At 33.4% G+C, this 18,125-nt stretch overlaps 1 protein-coding gene across 1 annotated transcript in view; it reads right to left on the reverse strand.

Annotated features, from left to right (window-relative positions):
* LOC132737057 (neural cell adhesion molecule 1-like) overlaps window positions 1-17,457 on the reverse strand; it is a 56,399-nt gene extending 38,942 nt beyond the window's left edge. The window contains exon 1 of the mRNA XM_060724288.1: window positions 17,297-17,457. Within this exon, the coding sequence (XP_060580271.1) occupies window positions 17,297-17,357 (61 nt within the window). The 5' untranslated portion in view covers window positions 17,358-17,457. The remainder of the gene's footprint in view (window positions 1-17,296) is intronic.
* Between the last annotated feature and the right edge of the window lie 668 nt (window positions 17,458-18,125).

Here is an 18,125-nt window from a genome sequence, read left to right on the forward strand (position 1 = left end):
AAAATAAGAATATAATTATAATCTAAGCTAAATGAAATATTATATAATAATAATTTAGTAATTTAAGAACTGATAAAGCGTAAAAATATGGGTAAAATCAACAAGTCAGAGCAACAACCACAGAACACAGCCCCCTCAATATCCTAAAGAAACAGCACACAAAGGGGCATCAAACGGGCAAAGGCAGACAAGTGGGACAGGACTGAGAAGTGATCAATTATTAACCAAAAGGGTTAAATTTAATTTTAATTGAAGAAATCTTAAGGGGAAGGAGATGTAGGAAAAGCAAAACACAATCATTCTTTTTATTTTTGTTGTTTCAGTGCAGGGAAATATAGAACAATCACTGTTCAGCCAATCCTGTCAGCAAAATGAGAACAAAAAAACTGTGGGGCATTGATTAATGAGTTGCCACAGAACAATACCTTGCCTTTACTTTCTGGAACACAAAACTGCTACCCTGTTAGCAGATAAGAAACATGTTAATATCCCATGCAATGACTGGAATGTTTTGTTTCCAAACAAACTTGTGCCTATTTTTATTGTTTAAATTTCATCAGAAAACCTATGTTTTGCATTTTTTCCAGAACATTGACAGTGATGTTCTTGATTCATATATAAACTTTTCATAAAACAGACTTTTTTACATTAACTTTTAAAGGTTTATGGTTCAATGAAAGTATTTTTTACAGAAGTCTGCAAGTGTTTTTATCTAAATGTAAAGACATACTGACAGCATGGTGGGAATGGAGCATTTCAAACACAGATAAGAATGGAGTTGAAACTACCTTTTTAACATAATAACATTTGAGTCATTTTGTACAACTTTGCATACGCCCAACACTGATCTCAATCTTAATAGATCTCTGCAAATGAGGCTGAAAGCAAGACTTACATTGAAAAATGTCTGGAATCTCACCTGCCAATTTTTACTCATAGTTTGCTGATTTTGTAAAAGGTACTTGTTGGAATTGATTGTATAATTTGGGTTTGCAACATCAAAATAATGAAATTATAATATCAACAATAAATATCCAGTAATTACTGCACAATGTGCATCAATGTGCATTTTACTAAAGCATCTATAAAAGTCTAGTGCTAAAAGGACGAAACTACAAAAAGGGAAAATCTTTTTGAAGTATACACATGTACATCTAAATAAATTATATTAATTTATACAATTATGCTGTAGAACCATGGCTTTGAACCCTGCAACCATTCCAGAAAAGCAAAACCACATCATTTTCTCTCACCTAAATTTATCAAGAAATCCAAATACAGGTCAAAACTGAAATGGCTGAACAAAGTACTTATCTAGGAATAAGTCTACAAAAACAAAAAGGCAAAACCTATTAACCAGATGAAAATTGAAATGGCTGAACAAAGAATGTCACTCTACAAAAACAAAAAGACAAATTCAAAATCAGATCAAATAGCTAAACAAAGAGACTTTATGTTAACTGTCAATATTTCTGTATTGCTGGTCAATGACATCCATAGATTTTACAAGTCATCAATTCCACTGCAGTACTGGTCAGTGATGTTAAAACAACATTATAGCAAGTGTCATTAACTGCTAAAGTCATTATTGGCAATTATTCAGGAACTGATGCTGGTAGCGTGGTACTCATTTTACTGTAATGGTTACACACAAATAGTGACACTGAATCTGCACAGTCAGAGATAATGAAGTTCAGTAGAGAATGCAGCTGCAGGCAACATTGTTAGAAATTACAAGGAATTTGTTTTCAAAACCTGTCAATTAATTGGAAAACTATTTGCAATAGTCAACCAAAATTCAAAGTTTACATAGCTATAGTTTATCAATACACTACAAGGTGCCAAAATATTAAGTGTTTCCTTAAACAGAACTGAAAAAAAATCAGAACAGGGGTGCGTAACATTCAAAGTCAGACAAATTTATAAAGAACTTCTGAATTAAGTTATAAATATATTATTAGATAATAAAGATTATTACAGATTAATGTACATTTATACAATCAAATACAGTGTTTTTGTTCAAGTTTTAGATGGGTACAGTATGGACAGGACAGACCTATTTCCAAACATGGATCATTTTTAGAGCCAATATAACTGCTCGATTCTGCTTGCCCTGCAAATTACCCTAAGTACTTCAATATTTGTTCAGCATTTCAGGCCTGATCTTCAAGATTAACTATAAGTCTATATGCCAATCAAATTTTATTGTATAGGTATTTATTTATTAATTGAATAATGACTCATTCATTAAGTGGACACTGTTGTAAGTAAGTTAAAGACCGGTTGAATAACATAACAGGAAAAGCCATTGTTTAGGGATATGTATGAAATCCACATTGTATAAACGCCTGTCACCTGATGGGGCAGGGCAAAACCAATTCCTACTCGGTAACTCCTCATGAATGTAAATTCCAACATTCTTCTACTTAGCAGATTCTTCTTTTATCATGTTGGACAAACAGATGGACAAGCAGACTACATTTTTGGCTAGTCATGCAGCAGACTACTAAATGTTAATACTAGTAGACAAGAGAAAATTCAATCACTAATTTGACTAAAAATATGATTATTGCTGAAAAAGAACCAATTTTACTGTTTTTCCTCCTCAATTTACCGTTACAATTCAATAAAGTCCAATTTTGGCGCATCTAGTTCCATTCCCAATATGGTAAGAAAAAATACAGAAGGTAAAGGTCACTTTACAACCGAAATCTATAAACTGGCCTTTAGTCTATCATTACTTTATGTTCTTTAAATTTATGATGAAAAAATAAACTGGTGCCAATTGTCATACATTTTAAGCTGCAAACTTTAAGATACTTCAAACTTTCACTTGTAACACTTGAAAAAGTTCATTTAAGTTAAGTACACTATTTAAATAGATAAATCAGCCGGCTCATATATGGCTACAAAAAGCAATAATCACATTTGTTTCAATTTACATAATTACAGTGCTGATAAAAATGCATTCTTTTTGTTCTTGACTTTGGAGCAAGGATACTTTACTTTGTCATTTGACCCTCATTAATATGACAATTGATGCTTATTAATAACATTTTACTTTTACACATCAGGGATTTTTTTTGGCTTATTTCATAGCCGATATTCGGTCATATTCCCAACTGAAAATAGAATAATATTTTCCAAATCCACAGGAAATATTCCCAATTTAAAGTTACAAAATAAAGATATCGAATAACAAATTCTAAAATCTTTGAAAGTAAGGGCTTTCTTTACTGTATAAATGCTTAACTGTTCGAAGATGCCATACTATTACTAGGCGGTGATTCTTTGCATTCATTTAATCACTGCAAAAATTCAATCACGCATTTTTTCCCCCAAGTCTTAACCAAACATGGCTGAAATTCCCAATTCCACGGGCATGGGTCATGTTCCCAAAATCCTGGGGGAAAAAAACCTGCGCATAGTTATGTGCCTCAGGAATTTGAAAATGATATTAATAAAAATGTTGCTTCACCGTTTGAACTTTTATCCAAATGAATGATAAATATTGTACCTTGTTTATTTTTTTTGTGAACAGACTTGCATTCATTCCACAACCATTCTCATAAATAACTCCCAAAGGGGCCTACTTCATAAAATACAGAATTTAAAGCATTGGGCTATTCCAGAAATTATCCGCACCCCCCCTATGGAAGAGGTATTTTTTTGTCCAAGGGGGGGTATTTAAAAATTAGGTCCAAGGGGGTCATATTTCAGATAACACTGTCCAAGGGGGTATTGGTTTGAAAAAGACAGGTTGTATGGAAAATATTATTTGTCCAAGGGGTATGGAAGAGATGTCCAAGGGGGGTATTAAATTAGACAATTTGTCCAAGGGGGTCATTTTTTTACTGATAAGTTGTCGAAGGCGCATGTATAAATGCTTGTCCAAGGGTTATGGGAAATATTATCTGTCCAAGGGGTATGGAAGAGATGTCCAAAGGGGTATTTTAGACAATTTGTCCAAGGGGGTCATTTTTAATAATAAGTTGTTGAAGGCACGTGTATAAATGATTGTCCAAGGTGTATGGAAAATATCTGTCCAAGGGGTATGGAAGAGATGTCCAAGGGGGGTATTTCAGACAATTTGTCCAAGGGTGTCACTTTTTATTGATATGTTGTCCAAGGGGGTGCATGTATTAATGATTGTCCAAGGGTTATGGAAAATATTGTCTGTCCAAGGGGGTCATTTTTTATGGATGTGTTGTCCAAGCGGTCATAAAGTAATATTTGTCCAATGGGTATAGAAAATATCGGCTGTCTAAGTGGTATGGAAGAGGTTTTCATGGGGGGCATTTTTTACCAATGAGTTGTGCCCAATGGCAGAGATACATAATGAGGAATATTGTGTCACTGCCAAAGGGTATGGTAAGTGTGGTGAGTATGAAGTGACATTTTCCAAGAGCTCTCCACTCGATGCCTTCACAAAACGGTTTCGGTGCTTTTGTACTTTATGGAAAACAGTTGTGGAAAGTCAAAGGTAACCAGGGTAACTATGATAGCCTAGAAAACTAGGGGTCCAGGCCTAAATTTTAGGGGTCCAAAATTATATTGGCTCTTGTTGCTGGATCATGAACGCCACCTTTCCTTGTTGATCTGGTTTATTATATTTTCTTAATCGAACAAAAATCATAATCGATCATCGTAAATAATCGAAACAACCCTTTTCGATCAATCATTGATTATATAATCAAAGGATTCACAATAACAAAGTAAATATGTATAATGTACATATCATGCTTTAATATTATAAGAATTCCATAATTAATATTCTATATTTTGTGTAACTACCACTTAATAAACTGAAATAGCTTAAAGATACTATGCTCATCCTTGAGTAAAATATTTTAACACAATTAATTCATTAAAATCTATGAAATTATTATGTCTCTTTTCAAATAGAGGAATGAATAAACTACTGTGATACTGTATGTATTCGAACGCATACTTTATTACGGGGTCAAGTAAAGTTGGTCCTTTCTTAACCCTTTCGCTGCCAGAGGGTTATTGTTTTATTGATCACCTATTTGCCAGGGGGTTTTCTAAGAAAATACTATATTATTAGTTAATATAATAATTATTATATGTTATTAGTATTATAATTATTATATATGTTTCCAAATCTGTGAGTGAAATAATAATTATTGTTGGTGGTATTATTTTCTTTATATTTATTTTATTTTTAATATTATTATTATTAATTTATTATTATTACTATTATTATTATAGAAACGACTAAAGCCGTCCATATGGCAAATACGCCGAAAATAACAGGGACCCTATGGCAGTGAAAGGGTTAACAAAACTGCAGAATCCTATCTGTAGAGTATGGACATAGAGTTCTGATAGGGTGTGGGTTCAAACCCCAGAAGAGGAAATTTATTTTTTTTAATTTTTGTCTTTTTTGTAGGGCCAGATTTTGATTTTTTTCTAAATTAAGAACAAATTTAAGTTTAATGCATCCTGTGAATTGTGTGAAATTGGAAAGGGTAACAACTTAAAATGATTATTATAAATTTGAAATCGGCATAGTAAACATACTTTATATTTTTAACAAAAGTTTAGATTTGTATCAAGGTAATCATTATTTAAATAATATTTTGATGCCCCTATTTTATAAGACAAATTGAAAATCTAACAGGTTTTCTTACCCCATCTTCTTCTTATTTGATGTAAAATAACAAGTACCTGTCTCAATAAACCAAAAAAATCTTTTCAATGACATTTTTCATTTTTATTTATTTGTAGTTATTAAAAACCTATGATTCTTTATTAACACTTTTTAACCAAGTAAAATATGAAACTACCAACACTTTTCTTCGAATAATAACATATTCTTTCTTGTTGTTGTAAAAAAAAACAGATACAAAAGTAAGAAAAGTTATACATGTATTTCAATTGTCAATATTTTTCAAACAAGATGGTAATTTTTTGTAATTTTTTATATCTATGTCCATATAGTACAGTTTATTAATATAATTTAAGGTTTTAAATACCTTTTGAAAAAGTGTTGCTTATATATCTAATACCTTGTTTTATGTATGACTTAAAACATAAATAATTATGACCAACAGACACAGAAGACAATTAGAGAAAAATCAGTGACTGCTGACTTTTGCAATGAAAAACCATATTTTTAATGAAGACAGATAGATCTAGATGAAATCTTACCATTAGTATTACTACTAGCAACAGAACTAAATAACCTTAAATGTATCTTTGTTACATCTTTCTGTCTTGATGGAGTAATAAAGGCTGAAAAGTCATCTGACATTTTTGATTTTTAGAAATGTGTGATATAGTTAAAATACAGTCATGAAGAGAAAGGAATGAACAGATAAGTTATTATTGTGCATTTTATATTGTCTCAACCTCATGTGTTAATTTGAATTGCCTCATCTTATAACCTTTAATATCATTACTGTGGTTGAATTAAATCAGTGGAGTATAACTGCCTGTTATAAACTAACATGTAGTGCTACATGACTGGTCAATGATCAGCTGATTAGGTAGGCTTCTATAAATTTAACCCATCTTGTCAGAATTGTTTTATACCTGACCACACATCAGCTGCAGATTGTTTTATATGGAAACTCTGCTGGGAACAATTTAATCTGCCAACACATCATTTAGATACTGTCCTAAAGTATAATTGCTCATTGGCATGCCAGTGAAATGTGGAATTACAACTAATACTCTCCTTGCTTGATTTTTAGGCTGTAATTATCTCACTTTATATTTGTAACAAATTTGAAATCTAAAAATGGCACAGGATAATTAACAAAAAAAAACATATGATATCAAGAAGAAACTACATGTAGCATAATAATTTAACTTTTATGAATGGTTCATTGAATTTTTTAATTAAAATGATCCTGAAGCTAAACATTTATCCAAGGTTTAATTAAATATAAATGTAAATGAAAATTTCAAATAATTTGTTTAAATCATCATAATTTTGCACATAATTTATGGATGGGATTCACACTTGGACAAAATAGCACTTCCAATATGACAATTGATTCAAATGTGACTTTTGATTGACCTTTAACATCAAGGTCAAAAATGAAATTTGGATTTTTTTTGTTACAAGAAAATTTAATTATGTTTTGTAAGAGTTACATACATGTATTTGCGTAATTATTGATAATTTATACCTTATTGAAATAGTCAGTATGTCTTCAAAGGACTTTTGCATCTAAAAGCTCAAAATATTGGAACTTTGACCAAAATTAGGGCAATTATTTCTATTCTTGCATAATATAATATTTTGTGTTTATAAATGCACAGTATTAAGGTTTTTGATATTAAACCTCATGTATACATATATATATGCAATGACTTGAACTTTTTCATCTAGATCAATTTTGTTTAGATATTCTTTGTACATTTGCAGAGAATTTAATGTAATACAGTAATAATGAATTTTAACAAGTGCTTGTGAATGATATTACAGACAGTAAAAATTAACTGTTGCACTTAATCGGTGTATTAAATTAGGGAATTTTAAAAGGAACAAAAAAAAATCATCAGATATTTTAAATATATACTATGCCAATTCTTGAGTTAAGTATTTTAATCACAAAAAATTATTAAATTATATGACATTGTTACTGAATATGTCTAGTATGAATAAAAGAATGAATACAGTTTGTGTGGGAAGCTGCATTCCCCATTACAGAACACATAATGTTGGTCTCTTCTTAAAACTTTTCTTAAAAAGACTGTTGTTTTTTATTAATGACACTATATATTAATATATTGTATGTACCATATTTTACATATCTTCTTTGTGTGAAGTCAAACGTGTTTATTTTATATTTACATAGAGAGTGTGTAGCAATTATCAATATTTTCTTATATCAAATTTGAGCATAGTATATCTTTTAAGTTTAAACTTTTAAAATTCTGCAAAATTTTATCATAAAATTATATAAAGTGTCATAAATATTCTGGGAATTTATAAAATATTTGTGATAACATCATCAAAAATTTGTTATATATCAGTAAGAACTAGAGGATGCTTTTTGTAAAAAAGCGCATGTCTCCCCAACTGCACTGTGACCTTGACCTTTGACCTACTGACCCCAAAAAACAATAGGGATCATCTGCTCTATAAGACCAATCATCCTATGAAGTTTGAGGGCTGTAGGTCAAAAGGAACTCTAGTCCGGAAACGAAAATTGACAACTGGTCACTGGTCTTGACCTTTGACCTACTGACCCCAAAAACAAAGGGATCAAAAGGAACTCTAGTTATCATCCGGAAACGAGAAATTGACCAACGGTCACTGTGACCTTGACCTTTGAACTACTGACCCCAAAAACAATAGGGATCATCTGCTCAATAAGACCAATCATCCTATGAAGTTTGAGGTCTGTAGGTCTAAAGGAACTCTAGTTATCATCCGGAAACGAGAAATTGACCAACGGTCAGTGTGACCTTGACCTTTGACCTACTGACCCCAAAAACAATAGGGATCATCAGCTCTATAAGACCAATCATCCTATGAAGTTTGAGGGCTGTAGGTCAAAAGGAACTCTAGTTATCATCCGGAAACGAGAAATTGACCAACGGTCAGTGTGACCTTGACCTTTGAACTACTGACCCCAAAAACAATAGGGATCATCTGCTCTATAAGACCAATCATCCTATGAAGTTTGAGGGCTGTAGGTCAAAAGGAACTCTAGTTATCATCCGGAAACGAGAAATTGACCAACGGTCACTGTGACCTTGACCTTTGACCTACTGACCCCAAAAACAATAGGGATCATCAGCTCTATAAGACCAATCATCCTATGAAGTTTGAGGGCTGTAGGTCAAAAGGAACTCTAGTTATCGTCCGGAAACGAAGAATGGACGGACGGACGGACTGACGGACGGACGGACTGACTGACGGACGGACTGACGGACGGACTGACGGACGGACGGACGGACAGGGCAAAAACAATATGTCTCCCCCCGAGGTGGGGGAGACATAATTATGCAGTAAGTTCTCTATATTATCATAGAATGGTTTTGTACTTCAGTAGATATAATGGTAAAAAATGTAAAAGGCATATGATTAAAGTTTTCATGAAACTTTTGACTCAATATCAAGTTAATATACAATATTCAATATTGAAACAATCTTATTTAAACCTTTTCATACCTGTCATGTGAAAATAATCCCTCAATTTTTTTCTTAATTGAGAAGTCTGAACACTTATGTCCTCCCCCCCCCCCCCCCCCCAAAAAAAAAAAAAAAAATAATAATAACAAGTATATTTACATCAATTAAACATCATTTCATATTATAGAATAAATAACACTTGGCTGTCTGAGGATGATAGAGGATATTGTCAACCCAAGGACTGGTATATTTCCTTGAGCCGCAGCCAGGGGTAATATGCCAGTTCAAGGGTTGGCAATATCCTCTATCACACCGACAGCCATGTGTTATTTATTTTATTATACCGAAAGACTAACAACTACAATATATATATTTAAATATAATATAATAATAATAATCTATTATTTTCACATATTGCATTGGCATATTCTTCAGATATTGAGCAGTAATTTTTTTTTAATTAATCAAAGGGCTGTGAGCTCTGTGGTATTTTCTGATCTTTGCAATCCACATTTGTAAATCATACTGTATATCAGTATGTATTTTCCTGTATAAGTTAATTTTGAAATACTATTATTCATCTTGCAGGGCACCAAGTTGCAGTGACTGTGTTTAGATTTTTTGCTATAACAGTTTTGAGTATGATACATATGGAATTTTGCATGACCAGAGTTTCTACTTGCTTATGTTCATTTTTTATGACAGCCACACTTTATCGTTGCATATCCTGGCTAATTCCTTAAACAATTGCTGGAAAAAAAATGAGTAAAATGTCACGACTGAGATTTGAAATCTAGACCTCTCATATTGTAAACAAGTGTGTAACCCCTCGGCCACGGTGATGGAAACTGAAATTAATCTGAATAAAACCAAATTATTATAAATTTAGAATTTCAATTTATGGTTTGTAATATAGGGTTAACGTACGTTTTTCCGTGTTATAACGTCTGCAGAGTCCCGAGGAACGGTTGGTGCCCGAGCCCGGTAGGGCGAGGTCTCCAACAGTTCCGAGGGACTCTGCAGACTTTATAACACGAAATAAACGTGCGTTGACGCTATTATAGCATAAAATTTTAAAACAATTCATGATGTATATTTTAAACAAAACACATACTGTAAATACTTTAGCTTGGACGGTATTTATCCAATTCTATGTGTTTTACGTATGCGTTTTATTTTTCCGGGGCCAACACCTTTGGAAATGTTCAGAACCGAACGAAAGTTCAAATTTTAATTGATTTAACAAAGCTTGACATTTGAGATTTACTAACTGAAGAAAAAACACATTAAATTACTCTACCCAAGACAAAACATGACCTCAGAAATTCCTATAATGATTTCAGATTGACGGTAGAAAAAAGATCAGTGACAAGAATCGTTTTTTTTTCCAAGCACACTAGATCTAGATCTAGTTTATAAAAAATAATTCAAGAACTAAACATTATTCTCTCAAAGAAATATGAAGAGCATTTTTTATTATGAACATTAATAAAACAACATTTTCTCATATTCATTTTGTGTTATCTTGTTTTGTTAAATAATCGGAAAGTTCAACTGAATGACAAATATTTGTTTACATTGACAATGACAACGTCCATTTCTTAGAAAGGGCGACAACCAAGATTAGCGGTCAGATGTCTATATGCCGTATTTCCGGCATAGTTACTTGAATGCTGCTCAGTTATGCGATTGAGGCCCTCAAATTAATAATTTCAATTATAAAAAGAGTGCATGACTCTGACAAACAGGCAAAATCATCATTTATTTGTTTGTTTACTGGGCCCTTAATGTATTGCGCATAGGTAAAACCGGGGTATAACAAGAGCGCGTGACTATGTTAACACATGGTTTTGGTCCCGTTAAAACATGGGCAAAAGAGGGAAAAATAGCCGATTTTATGCTATAATTCTTAATAATTTCTAGGTAAACTGATGTTGATGATTTGGCGAAAATCTTCTAGCCCAAACAGTCCGACACGTATATATTTCACTATTGACAGTCAGAATTATTTGTGTAATATGCGTAGAAGTCTTTGGTAGCGACAGTGCTAAAAATAATATTTTGTTTATGTGGATTAAATCATCGGGTGCCTAACTTATGGTAGAAATTGATTATTGATCGTCGACTGCCCTAAACTCGTCCCTGTCCTAGAGTCAACATCCTTACTTTAATTTTTCAGAAAGTCTAACAAATGTTCTTTTAGGGGCGTTTAATTCCGATCACAATAATCTGTAACTTTACGGAAATAGCCGAGCGATTTTCATTGATTAAAATGATATTCATCTGTGTTGTTTTTTGTTGTGCATTTATTGACAATTCTATAATCCAAAGCTACTTTTAAACTTTGAATGGGTACTTGTAACAAAATAAAAATATTTCTTTCTTTAACATTGCTAGTTTAAGTTGTTTTGAGAACCACTTGTTGTTAGATTTGCCGGGAAAAACTGTGCCTGAGATTGAATGTCAGCATTGTATTTCCTGATCTGCGATCAGAAAATACAACAAGAGGACCATGATGGCCCTGAAGTCGCTCACCTGTATATAGCCCCCACACTTTTATTTGAACAATCTTTGTAGACACTTACTAGAAGATGTTTCATGCTTAATATCTAAACTCTAGCTATTCCGGTTTTTTCGAAGAAGATTTTTAAGTTTTTACTATACACATTTAAGGAGAATCATTTTCCCTTGGGGCGGGCCAATTTTGACCCCAGGGCTCTTATTTGAACAAATTTGGTAGACACACGTTAGAAGATGTTTCGTGCTAAATATCTTAGCTCTAGGTTTTTGGGTTCCTTAAAGAAAGATTTTTTAAGTTTTTACTATATAAATATAGGGAAAATCAATGACCCCCTAGGGCGGGGCCAATTTTGACCCCAGGGCTATTATTTGAACAAATTTGGTAGACACTCACTAGAAGATGTTTCATGACAAATATATAAGCTCTACTCTTTCGGTATTTTAGAAGATATTTAAAGTTTTTTCTTTTGGTTGCCATGGCAACCAGAGTTCTGCATGGAATTGAATTCTTTGAACAATTTTCAAAGGTGACCACCAAAGGAACATTCCTGTGAAATTTGGTTGAAATTGGCTTAGTGGTTTATGAGGACCAGTGGTTTACAGACGCCGGATGGACGCCGGACGAAAAGCGATCACAAAAGCTCACCCTGTCACAAAGTGACAGGTGAGCTAAAAAGTAAGCCAAAATAATTCAAAGGACAACAAGACAGTCTGAAGGACAGCTAAATCCTCTTCCCCAGTGAACATGATGTGAACTTCTTGACCTTTAACCAGCCACAACCTTGATTATCATAAGGACATAGTTTCATGATGGTGATTATTTGTGCCATGTTATTTAAAATCTTCCATAAAATAAAAAAAATATGGAACATATAACTTGGTGGTAGTCACCTTGATGCTGAACTCTTTTTTACATTGTACCTTTACAGTGTGACTGCAACCTTTAGGGTTGACTGGGTTGTGACTGGATTTTTGTGCTCTGCCATGGTGTCATAATGGTGATCATTTCTGCCAAGTTATCTTTAAACATTGCAGCGGTTTAAATGTTATGGACATACATGAAATGAAGACGACTAACATTTGACCTGTTAGTGTGACCTTGACCTTGGGTGTAGCAATTCAATTATTGCGCTCTGCACATCGTCTCATAATGGTGATCACTCGTGCCAAGTTATTTTATAAAAACCTTCCAACGGCTTTAAAGTTATGGAGCGGACATGAATTGTACACCTTTAACACTTGACCTTTAAGTGTGACCTTGAAGTTGGGGATAGCAACCAAATTATTGCCCTCTGCACACCGCCTTAATATAGTTATAATAACTTGTGCCAAGTTTTTTTTAGAAAAAAATCAGTAGTTTAAAAGTTATGGAGCGGACACGAAATGTAGACTTTTATAACTAACTGAAGACATTTCAACATATAAACTTTAAGTGTGACCTTGACCTTGGGGGTAGCAAGTAAATAAATGTATTTCAACCTCCATAAATGGTAAATTTTTAATGTCTATTTCAAGAATGTTGATGTTGAAATTTGGGGGTCAAGAAAGCAATACCTGGTCTCATATACAAGCTATCATCATTTGCAGAGTAAACAATAGAATATTCAAAACTTCAGCATTTGTTGCTGAAATATTGTATATCATGTTAAAAACAACAATCAAAACACCCAAGCTTTTATCTGAATTAAATTAGTGCCATTGCATATCTGTCCCGACACATGGTGCTGTAGTGTGGTCAATTTTGGTAATTTTGATACCCTCCTTGATGGGCCTCAGATAAAAGTGTCAATATAATAAAAAATAAACAAAGTTGTTTGTTAGTTAGGAGAACAACCTAGCTGTACTGTGTCAAAATTTCAGATCTCTAGCTTTCAAATTATAAAGTCTATGGAAAATGTTCAAACAGTGTCGGGTTGATGGTCCCCTACCTTTAGTTGTTTTGAAGAATAATGTAACGTAAGTAACAGTGACTTATAAACATTAAAAAAGGACCATAATTTAGTCACAATCGATGTTAGTGTTACGGGCCTAGGATAGTGACCTTTATTTATGATCCCGCAAACTTGTATGAAGTTTAAAGTGAATACCTTTAGTTGTTTTGAAGAATAATGTTGTAAGCAACACTTATAAAAGTTAAAAAAGGACCATAACTCAGTCAAAATCTATGCTAGAGTTACGGGCCTTGGAAAATGACCTTAAGAGATGAATTAAGTTTCAAGTGAATACCTTTAGTAGTTTTGAACATTGAAGTTGCAAGCAAAACTTATACCAAGGATTTTTTAAGTTCGAAAAGGGCTATATTTCTGTTAAAATCAATGCTAGAGTTACGGGCCTTGGATAGTGACCTTATAAATTGCTCTTAAATGAGTGTGTGAAGTACAAGCAAATATCGTAAGTGGTTCATGGGATATGATATTGCATGTAAAACCGTAACCAAATTGTTACACCAATGCTGACATCCGGGTGAGTTAAGGATAGTCCTATTTTTGGAATTGTCAAGCTGTAATGTTAGGATAAATCTGTTAAAATATAATTAAAAGCTACCTTTGAATTAAAAAAGACTGTCCCAATATTTTTATCAATCAAGAATTACAAAATTATACATTCTAAAGGATTTCTATAGAATTTTCAATAAAATATGATAGACAAGATCAACAATGAAAGGCGGTGTTCAATGAACGCAACCCCCACATGACCCAGCAACAAGAACTAGCAGCAAGGAGCCCATGAGGACCATCATGTGGATTAGTTATATCTGGATAATTTGGGAAGTAATATACAAAAATTAAAAACAATTATGGCAAAATGTAAAATTTTCTTGACTACTCAAATAAATGGGCATAATATCACTATAATTTTCCTTCCTTATGGTCATGTAATAAGAGGTATGATCTGAATTTGGCTAGACTGAATTGTATGGGTCTTTTTTTAGCCTTAGTTACTCCCAAACTGTGTCTGTGAAAGTAATGATTATGAACAGACATGATGTTTTGCATAAGTTGTCCATTGTGTTTATGAATATACAAGATTTGTCATAGTTTGTCCTAGGGGGCATCAAAAGTTATTTTGTCCAAGGGAGGCTATTTCTTTAACCCTAACCCCTAGGTTGTCCAAGGGGTCTTAATAAGCGTTATACCTACTATGAACAATCTTACTAAAGGATCTACTTTCTTTTTACATGTAGATCTGATTTCCACTGTACCGTATTTGTTTCGCAATCATTGTGATAAGGATTTCCAAAAAATTTAGCTATTATTAGCAATGCAATCAAACCTTCCTTTACATGTATGAATGTTTGAAGTAATATGAAACAAATAAACTGGAAATAATAGACTAAATTTTTAATGGTCAATATTGTTTTGGCAGTTTACAGGGTCTGCAGGCTATATGCACAACGCCATGTTTGTTTTCCAAATCACTCAAAATTGATTTTCCAGCAGATAAAAAAAGAAACCACATGGCTTTAAAGATTATGAAAGCTCGTCGCTGATTGCTTGTTTAAAAGGATATGGGAAAGTGACAACCTATTGCTGATAATCGGATCCTAAAGCATTGACATATGAAAGATGTCATAGCGGGTTAATTTGGTAGTTTGTCCAAGGGAGGTCATTTTGATCAAGTCTTTACTATAGGGTGTCCAGGAGGAGGGGGGGGGTCTATATTAGTGTTATATCTATGGAAGATGTCCTAGGGGGTCAATTTAAGTAGCTTGTCCGAGGGTGGATATTGAATGTTGTTTTTGTCCGAGGGGGGCATTTTGAGCAAAAGTCTCTTCCATAGGTTGTCCAGGGGGTCTATTTTTAATAGTAATATACCAATGGAAGATGTCCTAGGGGGTCAATTTCTGTAGCTTGTCCTAGGGTGGATATTGAATGTTTTTGTCCAAGGGGGTCATTTTGAGCAAAAGTCTCTTCCATAGGTTGTCCAGGGGGTGTATTTTTATTAGTAATATACCTATGGAAGATGTCCTAGGGGGTCAATTTCTATAGCTAAAAAAAAATGTCCTAGGGTGGATATTGAATGTTTTTGTCCAACGGGGTCATTTTGAGCAAAAGTCTCTTCCATAGGTTGTCCAGGGGGTGTATTTTTATTAGTAATATACCTATGGAAGATGTCCTAGGGGGTCAATTTCTGTAGCTTGTCCGAGGGTGGATATTGAATGTTTTTGTCCGAGGGGGTCATTTTGAGCAAAAGTCTCTTCCATAGGTTGTCCAGGGGGTGTATTTTTATTAGTAATATACCTATGGAAGATGTCCTAGGGGGTCAATTTCTGTAGCTTGTCCGAGGGTGGATATTGAATGTTTTTGTCCGAGGGGGTCATTTTGAGCAAAAGTCTCTTCCATAGGTTGTCCAGGGGGTCTATTTTTAACAGTAATATACCTATGGAAGATGTCCTAGGGGGTCAATTTCAGCAGTTTGTCAATGGGGGATATTGAAAATTTTTGTCCAAGGGGGTCATTTTGAGCCAAAGTCTCTTCCATAGGTTGTCCAGGGGGTCTATTTTTAATAGTAATATACCTATGGAAGATGTCCTAGGGGGTCAATTTCAGCAGTTTGTCAATGGGGGATATTGAAAATTTTTGTCCAAGGGGGTCATTTTGAGCAAAAGTCTCTTCCATAGGTTGTCCAGGGGGTCTATTTTTAATAGTAATATACCTATGGAAGATGTCCTAGGGGGTCAATTTCAGCAGTTTGTCAATGGGGGATATTGAAAATTTTTGTCCAAGGGGGTCATTTTGAGCAAAAGTCTCTTCCATAGGTTGTCAAAGGACGGCACTTTGATCAAAAGTCTCTTCCATAGGTTGTCCATTGGGTTATTTTGGGCAAAAATCTTACATTTAAGGTTGTCCAAGGGGGTCATTTTGAGTGTTTGTCCTAGGGGGGGTATTTTCATCTCAGACCTCTTCCATAGGGGGGGTGCGGATATTTTCTGGAATAGCCCATTTCCCTCATTCCCTTGTTTAACAGTCAGCAGCAATTGATGGTACACTCAAATATTAGCAAATAGTGAAATACAACACTAAAATCAATTATATTAATATCATTGTAGCTTAAATCACAAAATCATTCATTTCAGGATTTGTTCTCTCCAAAATTGTTGACTTTCCCGTAATTTAATCAAATGGGTAGTACATGTAGGAGAAAATCTGTCTCAACTGACCTAACAATACCTGAATTCAAAAATCTATACCTACATGTATAACAGTATATGATTATAATAATTTAGATGATTCACTGGGAAATGAATCATGTAATATTGTAATTGGTTCTTGGGATTAAAACACAACTTTATGACAAAATTTACCACAGTAAAATATCATAATAAACAGCTAAATATATAACTCTACACTTTAACAATGTTAAACAAACATTCTTATCAGTGTCAAAAAAGTGGGTGGGGTAACATGTGTGTAAAACAAATTTGTAATAGTTAATAATAGCGACAGTAACGTATTTTCACGTTGCGTTCGCATAAATTAACGAAAAATATTTGTACTCTGACCCGCTAACATTTATTAGCTGCTCAGAATTCGGCGGCCATTCCGAGCATTATAAATCCAATATTTGTTGTTTTCAATAATTATCATTTTTACATCAATGGTTAGGTCCTGTCAAAATCGAATGAGCAATTTATAAATTCCACATTAATGAAGCATTTACCTCCAAACACAGTTTGTAACAATACGAATGGAATGATATACAATATATAAATCCCCATCATGACTTCTTTATATCACAAACAAAATAACACTGCCTCTTTTAAACGGCTTGTCACTCCATAGATGAAACTCGCTAAAATGACAATTGGACCGAATAACACAGTCGGTGCTTGTTATCCTTGCGCTCTTGAAAATAGTCCTATCAACTAACAAGAAATCGATATTCAAATTATCATAACCAACTTGTTATTGATTGGTAATGCAGTCATAGAAATTGCAATTAATTGCAATTTTTGTTTGGATGGGGTGAATTAGCTGTGTTTCTTAGTAGTAGCGTATATTTACAAGTAAACATATGTGAAAAATGCGAAATTTGAATATTATATAGGAGCAAGGGCGCATCGTGATCACCTACGGATACAGGATGCTGCATTGGAAATATCTGCTAAACCGATGTTTAATTAGAGTTTTAGCGGATATACTATAAATTTAACAAGTCTTCAGAGAATTGTTTTCTATGGTGATTTTTTATGTGTGATAAAAAGGCGACTTTTTTCTGGGACACAAAAATATTTTGGTCCAAGATTTTTTTAATGCAAATCGGGTTATTTATTGCAAAGACTTTTTTTACAGATTGTTAAATATAGCTCTGTGTTTATTGGTGTTAATCTAAAATTCACAAATTAAAATTTGAAATCCAGCCCTGACACGTGTAACATTGCCTTTGATATAGCCAGCAGGCTAATTAATAATAAATTAATAATTGAATAACTGTCAACTGTCTTAATTTATGAAAGCTGATCTCTTCATGAGTCGATGAAATTTATTTA

Source organism: Ruditapes philippinarum, unplaced genomic scaffold, assembly GCF_026571515.1.
Source record: "Ruditapes philippinarum isolate M1 unplaced genomic scaffold, ASM2657151v2 ctg1475_1_1_1_1, whole genome shotgun sequence".
Taxonomy (NCBI): Eukaryota; Metazoa; Mollusca; class Bivalvia; order Venerida; family Veneridae; genus Ruditapes; species Ruditapes philippinarum.